At 39.7% G+C, this 11,305-nt stretch overlaps 1 protein-coding gene across 1 annotated transcript; it reads left to right on the plus strand.

Annotated features, from left to right (window-relative positions):
- Positions 1–7,389: 7,389 nt before the first annotated feature.
- On the plus strand, positions 7,390–7,815 carry LOC146885458 (uncharacterized). The gene has a single exon (XM_085674938.1). It carries the CDS (start codon positions 7,390–7,392, stop codon positions 7,813–7,815), a length of 426 nt encoding a protein of 141 aa, XP_085531064.1.
- The last annotated feature ends 3,490 nt before the right edge of the window (positions 7,816–11,305 follow it).

Raw genomic sequence — 11,305 nt, forward strand, 5'->3', positions numbered from 1 at the left:
GGCTCATATGCATAGAGGGGTGATATATTGTTATGCTATATTGGGTGTGGCAACTAGGAATAAGTTAATAGTATCTATTGGTAGAATTGGATGGGTACTAAGTGGATGAAACATGTAAGTTCAGATGGGCATCCATGTGGAATTCTATGAAGGGTAATTAAGGATATCGGGAAGGAGGTTTATTCATTACAGTGCAGTACATTTAGGAATGTCTGACTTATGATAGTGGATTGTTGGTTATTACCATAGACATGGAGATACTTACTATACTATGTTAAAGCCTTGGCAGCTTAAGAAACCTTGAAGGGATGGATTAACAATGGTATGGGGTAGGGGCAAGAACATATGAGAGTACATATTACCCATAATGTAACCGTGATGGAGGAGGGTCCGTTTGAGTCTTTGGGGAGTGCAGTATACCGCAAGTCAGACCATTTGAGGACTAGAACAAAAGTTTTCTGCTACTGATATGGCGCCAGACTGCACAAGTGGGTGCGCCAGGTGATTAGTGTACCAGGGGAGAGACACCGTCATGCGTGCGCCTGGTTGCAGAGTGTGGTCCGCTAGGCGATAGACACCACAACAGTGGGTCTGCAAGAGAGCGACGCCTGGCGGCAAGGGGTGACCCGCCAGGCGATAACAGTGAAACAAGGACTTTGCGTGTAAGCCTGGCGCCTGGCGAAGGGGATTGTACCGCTAGGCAGTCTCTGCAAATTTCGCCTAGTGGCACTTCGGCTACGCCAGGAGTTTCTGCTACAATTTTGGCTGCGTGGGTTGCTTTTATGTATGATGCTATACTTGGATCGGGAGATGTTATGCCATGATATGAGCAGGGAGGTTCATATTCAGTTACTCTTGCATAGGGATACGAGCGAGGTAGGTTTGTATGTTCCGTGCTCACGCTTGAGAGATGTTGCATGCAGGGAGGTACGTGGCTGGTGGATCACATGTGTTGGACTACGGGCGGGTAGGTCCATAAAGTAGGACTACGAGCGGGAGGTTCGTAGAGCAGGACTACTGGCGGAGAGGTTCGTAGAGGCAGGACCACGAGCGGGCATGTTTGTGTGAGCATCATATTCCCGAGTCCAAGGCTAACCATTTATGTGATTTGAAGGCTGAAAAGTCTTGGGGTTAAGGTCTTGGCCAAGAACTAATTAGATTGAATAAGATAGGTGTCTTACTTATATTTTTGTGATATTATATGTTAATTGTATTTCTATCAGCTCTCCCTTTCTGTTTGTGTTTGGCGATGATCATGTGATTCGTTACACGAGAGCAAATGATGATACAGGTGATGCTGAGGATGCTCAGGCGACGGAGTGAGGGCTAGCTAGGATTAGAGCTAGGAAGATTTTTTTTTACTATATTTTATTTATGGTTTTTGGATTTTGGAGATTGGAATGTTTTCTCCTACTAGTGTTTATAAATTTTGGCGCAATGTTTAAATATTTTAAATTTTCCCTCATTTTGGGAATAATAATATTGCGACGTTTTAAATTCATTTTTTCCTTTTATTTGTTTTATTTATTTTATTTAAGTAATATTCCATAGGGATGTTACATTGATGCCCATGGAAGGGTGGTGTAAAGGATAAAACACTAATTCCCTAACCATGGTTTCACTTTTTGCTATTAATTCTCTCTTAAACTCTTCCTTTTGTGATTTACTTTCAAACTCTCTCTCTTGTCTTATTTTCTCTCTTTCTTTAAAATATTTTCTCTCATTCTCTTCTTTGGCTTTTCTAAGATTCTCATCTTTTGCCTTTTCTTTCGCACGAAGTTTCTCAAGCTTTTCTCTTTCTCTCTTATGTTTTGCTCTCTCTCTCTCTCTCTCTCTCTCTTTGCTTGCTCAAGAGCAAGTCCAGATTGTTCTTAAAATCTTCTTCTTGTCTAGAAAACTTGGCAAGATTTTGGATGAATGCATCACCTATTTCAATGAAGTTTTCTATCCTAGACTATTGCTCTCGAGTTATCATAAATGAAGGGGGAATAAAATGTTTCCACATGCATGCTTTCAATTCATAAAATGTGTTAATGCATGATTCTCTCCCCTTTTGCACTCTAGACTGTCTCTTTTGCCACCACTCAGATGCACATCCTATAAACCTAGAAGTAATATGCCTAAGAATGTCAGATTGACTATATTTACTAAACAATGGTTGCACCAACTTCTTTGTATCCCACATCCAATCTCTAAATAATATTGGTCATATATCTTCCCTCAAGAATGGAATGTCACTATGAATGGTATGATGCAACTCATGACTACTATGCCTACTTAAATGCACACTACTATGCCTACCTAAATGCACATTATTGTAAGGAAAAATCATTTTCAAATGTTTTTGAAACCCTTGTATCAAAACAATTTTTGACAAGATACTTGAAGAATTCCTAAAGAGAAAATGAGGTGAAAGTGATCTATAAATACTCCCAGGAAAGGGAGGTGAGTCTCTTGTACAGGCTTAGAAACCAAGCCTTTCCTAGCCAAAGATCTCTAAACAACTTTCACAAAATTCTCAATGAAAATTCTAGGAAAAACAGTTTGATTGTGAAAAACAATTTTTTCAAAGTGTGTGGACAAATTAAAATCGAAAGACCAAAATAAGGTCAACTAGGTGTTAAAAGAATGACACCTAGATATCACGGTGACCTAAAACAAAAAGTCAAACATACACATCACACACAGAACCTGGACATTTAAAACATAAAGACAAAAAACATAAAATCTGAAAACATAAAGACTGAGAACATAAACTAGACGAAAATTAACTCCTAAGTGAAGAAGGAAGTGGCCTTTGGAACCCCTTGAACCTCACACTACACGATTAAAACTATTACAAACCATGCTAAGGATGGGATTACTCTAAAGCATTTTCCCACCTAAACCAAATGAAAGGGAAAAATTGAAATAAAAAAAATTACAACATAAAAGTCGTGACATCAAAACAAAATAGCACAAAAAATAAAAGAACACTAGGCTGGTTGCTCTCAATATAGCTTTTGGTCCAGCCTCCAAAAGGTCATCCCTGAAGTATGTTTATTCCACTTTGAAGCTCTCAAGTCCCAGCTCACTCCTTCTTCGTCTCAGTAGTTTACTCCCACAATAGAATCACTCACAACTCCACCTTCAAGAAGAGGCTTCACCTACAACGACTGCCAAAACAGTGAGATGCAAAGACAACTAAAACTAGAGAAAACAAGTAATCTTCCACTTGAGAGTAAAAATCAGAAAATCAAGAAAAGTGATGGATTATACGGACAAACTCAAAGAGTAATCAAAGAAGACAAGCAAGAAAACAAGCTAAGAAATAAAGGTGGCACTCAAAAGTTAACCTAGTGACTATGTCTAGAATAAGATGAATAAAACCAAAATCAAACAAAGACTCAAACTAAGTTGAATCATGAGCACATGCAAATGAAATTGAAGATGGCAGCAATAACGTTGTGAACTGTGCTACACATTTAGCATACGAATGAAACAATCAATGTCAAATACCAATAATGTTTTTTAGGTTATTGCCATATTCTTTTTCTGTCTCAAGAAAAATCTGTACCATTGACTTTCTTTCTTTTCTTTTCAAACGATCAAATATCTTTTGACTGCAACTCACAAAATTTCAGTGTTCCAATTCCAATTCAGGTATCAATTGAACATGACAGAGTTCAAAGTTGATTCAACTTAAAAACAATTGAAACAGACATACAAGAAAGGAAACTATCGGCCAATTGATATAACTCAGCTGTATGCAGCAAAATTGAGTCAACCAGAATCCAGTCAATATGAAACAACTTGCAATATCAACTAATGGCAAAAAAAAGCACAAATGTGAACCAGATTGCAATCAAGAATCAATAAAGAAATGCATAACTAGTGTAGTGAAATAGCAGAATGATGCATCAGAGTTCACGGAAATTGTGCCAAAGGCAAACTGCACATAGATGATTCAAATCAACATATATATGATTCCAAAATCAGCAAGAATAAATTGCTTTCAGCAAGCATAGATGCACATGAACAACATAATAACTTTGCATAACAGTCACAGAATAGTGGAATACACATGGATACTTTGGAAATGACAAATCATTTGGTTCGTACAAAGCAACAAAATCAGAAAACAATATTGACTCAGCCTATGTTGTAGGACCCGTGAAATTTAATTAATTAAATAAATAAATAATTAATAAATGCGGTTAGTGGAAGCCTTTATGGTATTTAATGTTAAGGTTTATGACTGGAAAAGTACTAGCTCAAATGGTTGAGAGTACTTAGTGTGTTGAGAGGACTTGGGTTCAAGTCCTATGTATGCCATTATATACATTTATTTTATTATTTTTTAATAATATGCTTGATTATAATGAGTTATAATTTAATCCTATATTTATAGGAATTATCACGAAACATGAATTGGTTGAGTGGTTGTGCATTGATGTGACATTGGCATGGTTATGGGTTTGAATCTTGGTGAATCGACATTAAACTTTCCTTTTGCCAAAATTTCTTTTGGCATGAATGTGAAAGGGTAAGGAAATCCTAGAAGCCAAGAGGGGCTGGAAAACTCATGAAGTAATGGCTTTTGAAAGGCAATTACACCTCTTAATGATGGAAATTCGTTTTCCAGCATTAACCACCATATGCCATGTTTAAAGAGACCATTAAGGGAAAGTGAGTTAGTTTTCTTGAATAGTTTTTGTGAGAGCTGTGAGGGGTGGATTAACAGAGCATACATTGTGCTAATTGAGAGAAAGGGAAGGCAGCTACGTGTGGTTGAGTGGAGGCAAGGGAGAAAATCATTGTGGAACCAAGGCAAAACGCGAGTAATCAATTTCAAAGCGAGGAATCCAGGTTAGGGGAGCTATAACACGTTAGTCTTGCATTTTAAATTTAATTGTTTTATGAATGGCATGTATATGTATGAATAATGGTTGTCGCAATTGAAAGTATGGGTTTCTGGAAATTTTCCAGAAACCGCCTGGCGGGCATTCAAAGCCGCCAGGCGACTCATACTAATTATGAGCATTTCCTAGGTTCCTACAAGGAACTGCCTGGCGGTAAGCTAGGAGCCGCCAGGCAATGCGTTACTTATCACCTAGTTTTGGGTTTCACTGATGAAGGGCGTGACGAAAGTGACTGACCCGCCAGGCAATGCGAGCATCATTGCTCAATTTTGATGAAATTGGGGTTCTGGGTTCAGTTGATTGAGGAAAACAACCTCCTTAAATGTTAATCGATCAGTGGATGTTTGCGTAAGTGGAATTACATGGGATTGAAGATGAAAGTCGATAAAATTGCTATGAACTTTAGTTAGAGTTGAAACCCTTGGGGTTGAATGTTACGAGAATAATTGGGGTTTGAACTAATTCAGAAAATTGATAATGGATGCGCTGAGTATACAAATAATTATAATTAGACGTTGGATTGCGTGAGAATTTATGGAAATTCGCATGCCAGGGGAAACTGGGAAAAAACTGAGGTTCGCAGGCACAAGGGAAGAGCTGCTGGATTCTTGGAACTAGAGGAACCGCCTGGCGGAACCCATTTGGCCGCCAGGCATCATACCAATGATGTGTGGTGCTCTGATTCACGAAAAACGTTGTTTTTCGTATTGTTGATTTTGGAGTCGTTAAAATGCATGAATAACCTCTTGATAATTCCCTGTAACTTCTAATGAAGCATGATTGGGTTATGTGGTAAGTCTCAATCAATTTGAATGTTCCTTTGGGTTAGTCACATGTGGTGAATTGGTTATTGATGAAGGCAGGTGTGTCAATATTAATTTCATGGGTGCATAGGATCATGTGCATAAATCGTTAGAGTGTTGCTGCTTATACTTGTTTGAGCATACGTTATTCATAAGTTAGAATTGAATGCTAGCATGGATTTAAAAGGTGAATATATATATGAAATGTGAATGGATTGATTTTACTTGTTCTGGGTGCTTAAAAACCAGTACTGCGCAAGTACTGGTGTAGTGACTGGCGGTGGTGTTTAACCGCCACGCGATAGCTACAAAACCAGTAGAGAGTTGAAGCGTGTAGCGCTTGGCGATAAGGGTTATACCGCCATGCGATACTTGTAGAAACAATAGCATTAGAGGCGCTTGGCGCCTGGAGAAACGTGTCCTCCGCCAGGTGGTCTGGAAGCCTTTCCGCTTGGCGACTCCTGTGGAGCGCCAAGCGATTTTTGATGAAGCAGACATTGTGTTTTGCTTGCTTTGGATGTGCGTGGTCTACGAGACTTTGGGCGATATCTCAAAGGTCAGATGCTGGAGTATTCTTGGAGTTATGGCTCAGGATGGAGGGTAATACGAGCATTCTTTGAGTTGTGGCTCGTAATAGCGAGTGTTCCCGCATGTGTTCTATAAGTTGTGGCTTATAGGTTGGACAACAACGATAGCTTGAGATTATCAACCAAAGATGTAGAACATGGATTAAATGGTGGTGGCCATGTGTGATGAGACCAAAGGATGGAGTTCCTTTAATGTGTATGTTTAGTTATATAAATTGTTGCATATGTTTATATTCCTTTAGCTCACCCTATCTGCGTGTGTTTAGTGATGATCGCGTACGCGGTACACGGGAGCAGATGATGTTGCAGGTGGTACTGGTGGAGCATAGAGCCAAAGTGTGGGCTAGTTGTGAAACTTTATGGCAACATTTTATCATTTTTATGAGTTTTAAGGATTTTCTTGTAGTCATTTGAATTACAGAACTTGGTTTTATGATGAGACTGAGTTGATAATGTATTGTGTTTAATAAATATTTTGATTGGATTTGGTTTTATCAGTGTAATAAAGTTTTAAATTCCCGCAGTTTTTGGGAAATGATTTATAATAAATGAAGTATTATTATTATGTTTTGATTTTATTATTTAAATTCGTAATATCCGGATGGGATGTTACATTTGGTATCAGAGCCATGGTTTTCAAAAGATTTTTGGGTCTATGGGGAGTGAGCTTATCGTGTTCCGCTTACGAGTCAATGTGTTAATAATTTTTTTGTTAAACCTTCTCTTTTCATAGTCATGACTTAAGTGGTGTGGTTTCATCCAGCTTAAATGTGGCCTGCACAAGCTTTGGCAAACAAGAGAAGAAGGGATAATACTGGGGCTGATGAGATTGCACATGCAATTCATCGGATGGTGGACGTGATGCAACCTAATGCAGCGCAACCTAAAGCCAGAGTCGCACCTACTCGTCCCGTGACTATGGAAGATTTCATGAGGCATAGGCCAGTTAAGTTCACTGGCAATGCCACTCCAGACGAGGCAGATGCATGGCTGAGGGAGTGTGAGAAGATATGTCGAGCGATTGGGTGAACTAATGCACAGAAGTTGACCTTCGTCACATTCCTTTTTGTGGCAAACGTTAAGTACTGGTGGGTGGGGATGCAGCAACTGATGCAGACCCGCGAAGAGCAGTTGACTTGGGCTAACTTCAGGGCACGATTTTTGGAGAAATATTTTCCAGATAGTGCCAGATATGAGAGGGAAGCGGAGTTCCTTACTTTGCAACAGGGGACTATGACGGTGCAGGCATATACTGACAGGTTTGAGTATTTGGTGAGGTTCTACTTACAGACTGTCAATGAAGAATGGCGCTGCAGAAAATTTGAGGGCGGTCTGAACCATGAGTTGCGGCGATTCCTCGTACCTTTGAGGATCCGAGAGTTCCTTGTATTGGTGGAACATGCAAAGATGGTGGAACGACTAGAGAGGGACCCAAGTCGGGTCATCAGAGCACATCCTAAGAACAGTAGCATAGGCGAGGAACGACAAGAGAAACCCTACACTAGACCTCAACGTGAAGGATAGGGGACGGTGAAGTGTTTTGATTGCAGGGAGACCATTTTCGGCGAGTTTGTCCGAAACTTTCGGGAGCAAAGCCGGAAGAGAAGAAGTGCTACAATTGTCGTAAGTCAGGTCATTACGTGAAATCTTGCCCTGAACGGGGAAGAATATGAAGTGCCACGACAACAATAAGGTAAAGTCCAAATTTATTGTTTTTGGAGTAGTAAAGCATGTTATGTTAGTTTGTGTTATGTATGCTCGAAATTCATTCATACCATTGAAACCAGGTTGTACTTTTACTCAAAAGACTAGAAAGAGTCGAGTAAAAGGAGTTGTTATTTTACCCTTAGGACTTTGGAGAGTCGGGTAAAATAAAGTTTTGGGTTACTATAAGACGTTGATCTAAGCTTAGTAATAATGTCGTTGCTCGATTTTGTTGAGCAGGCAAGGAATGTTGCTTGTGAGGCTTAGGGAAAGTTATGCTCTTACCGGGTTTTAGTGAACAAGTAAGGGTGGGACTCTTGTTGGGTTTTGTTGAACAGACAAGAGTTGTGTTTGTGAGACTCAGGGAAAACAACACTCTTACTGGGTTTTGGTGAACAGGTAAGTGGTGGGCTCTTGCCGGGTTTTCATGAGCAGGCAAGAGTGGTTGTTGTGAGTCTCAGGGTAAGCAACGCTCTTACCGGGTTTTGGTGAGCAGGTAAGGGTGATACTCTTGTTGGGTTTTGATGAACAGGCAAGAGTTGTTGCTTATGGGTCTTAGTGGAAGAAACACTCTTACCGGGTTTTGGTGAGTAGGTAAGGGTGGTACTCTTGTTGGGTTTTAGTGTACATGCAAGGTGGTTGCACGTAAGACTTGAGGAAAAGTAGTACTCTTACCGGGTTTTGGTGAACAGGTAAGGGTTGGGACTCTTGTCGGGTTTTGTTGAGCAGACAAGAGTTGTTGTTTATTAGTCTTAAGGAAGCAATGCTCTTACCGAGTTTTGGTGAACAGGTAAGGGTGGGACTCTTGTCGGGTTTTGTTGAACACACAAGATTTGTGTTTGTGAGACTAAGGGAAAATAACACTTTTACCGGGTTTTGGTGAACAAGTAAGTGGTGGGCTCTTGCCGGGTTTTGATGAGCAGGCAAGGGTTGCTGTTTGTGAGTCTTAGGGTAGGCAACGCTCTTACTGGGTTTTGGTGAGCAGGTAAGGATGATACTCTTGTTGGGTTTTGATGAGCAGACAAAAGTTGTTGCTTACGGGTCTTAGTAGAAGCAGCGCTCTTATCGGGTTTTGGTGAGCTGGTAAGAGTGGTACTCTTGTTGGGTTTTGGTGAGCAGGCAAGGGTAGTTGCTTATAAGGAAAGTAATGCTCTTACCGAGTTTTGGCGAGCAGGTAAGGGGTATTACTTGTCTCTCCCGATGCGTTGGTGCGCAAGGGGAAAGGTTCTTTCCAAGAAGCGTTGGTGCGTAGGAAAAGAACTTGTAAACTGGAAGTATTAACAACAGAAAATGTCTTGGTAGAGTGATGAGGGTGCACACTCATGACTATATCTGAGATAGTTTCCTTTCTTATTTCTAAAGGTTTTGGTAAAAGAAAGAAAGGTGATAGGTTGAGTTTGTCTCATATACCTTTCTTGATATGGTTGTGGTTTTTTTTGTGTGATATGTGTGTGTTATCTATAGTGGTTGACTACAGAATCAAGGTCAATCTTGATCTGTTTGTTTTACAAGAGTTGGGTAGGGCCTTTAAGAAAAATCCCTTTATCGAAAAGGTAAGTTGGTTCGATGAGCCTAAGAGCGACGTTAGAACCTAGAAACAACGCGTTAGGCAAGGGGATATTCAAGAATGAGTCCTTGGGACTAATACCACAAGTTTTATAAGAGGAATTGAATTTAATAGTTAGAACTAGGAGAGATGTCAACACATGTGTGTGTCATAGAGTGGCAGAGTTAAATTGATACTAAAACTTAACATAGGGTTGAGGTCGGAAGGAAAATGGGGAAAGATATGAGGTGAAGGCTGAAATAAAAAGGGTAGAGACCAAGAAGGGAGAATTTCAAGATAAAGAAAGGTTGAGGCAGTCTTATCTGCATTTGCCCAGGTGAATACAATTTTCGAGGACGAAAATTTTACAAGGTGGGAGGAATGTAAGACTTGTGAAATTTAATTAATTAATTAATTAATAAATAAATAAATGCGGTTAGTGAAAGCCTTTATGGTATTTAATGTTAAGGTTTATGTCGTGAAAAAGTACTAGCTCAAATGGTTGAGAGTACTTAGTGTGTTGAGAGGACTTGGGTTTAAGTCCTATGTATGCCATTATATACTATTTATTTTATTATTTTTTAATAATATGCTTGATTATAATGAGTAATAATTTAATCCTATATTTATAGGAATTATCATGAAACATGAATTGGTTGAGTGGTTGTGCATTGATGTGACATTGGCATGGTTATGGGTTCGAATCTTGGTGAATCCACATTAAACTTTCTTTTTACCAAAATTTCTTTTGGCATGAATGTGAAAGGGCAAGGAAATCCTAGAAGCCAAGAGGGGTTGGAAAACTCATGAAGTAATGGCTTTTGAAAGGCAATTACACCTCTTAATGATGGAAATTCTTTTTCCAGCATTAACCACCATATGCCATGTTTAAAGAGACCATTAAAGGAAAATGAGAGAGTTTTCTTGACTAGTTTTTGTGAGGGCTGTGAGGGGTGGATTAACAGAGCATACATTGTGCTAATTGAGAGAAAGGGAAGGCTGCTACGTGTGGTTGAGTGGAGGCAAGGGAGAAAATCATTGTGGAACCAAGGCAAAACGCGAGTAATCAATTTCAAAGCGAGGAATCCAGGTTAGAGGAGCTATAACTCGTTAGTTCTGCATTTTAAATTTAATTATTTGAACAATGGCATGTATATGTATGAATAATGGTTGTCGCAATTGAAATTATAGGTTTTTGGAAATTTTCCAGAAACTGCCTGGCGACTCATACTAATTCTGAGCATTTTTTGGGTTCCTACAAGGAACCGCCTGGCAGCTCCTAGCTCACCGCTAGGCGACGCGTTACTTATCACCCAGTTTTGGGTTTCTCTGATGAAGGGCCCGACGGTAGTGACTGACCCGCCAGACAACGCGAGCATCGTTGCTCTACTTTGATGAAATTGGGGTTCTGGGTTGAGTTGATTAAGGAAAACAACCTCCTTAAACGTTAATCGATCAGTGGATGTTCGTGTAAGTGGAATTACATGGGATTGAAGATGAAAGTCGATAAAATTGCTATGAACTTTAGTTAGAGTTCAAACCCTTGGGGTTGAATGTTATGAGAATAATTGGGGTTTGAACTAATTCAGAAAATTGATAATGGATGCCCTGAGGATACAAATAATTATAATTAGAAGTTGGATTGCGTGAGAATTTATGGAAATTCGCATGCCAGGGGAAACTGGGAAAAAACTGAGGTTTGCAGGCACAAAGGAAGAGGTGCTGGATTCCTGGAACTGGAGGAACCGCCTAGCGGAACCCATT

This window comes from Vigna unguiculata, chromosome 6, assembly GCF_037176805.1.
Source record: "Vigna unguiculata cultivar grain cowpea cultivar isolate G323 ecotype 2 chromosome 6, ASM3717680v1, whole genome shotgun sequence".
Taxonomy (NCBI): Eukaryota; Viridiplantae; Streptophyta; class Magnoliopsida; order Fabales; family Fabaceae; genus Vigna; species Vigna unguiculata.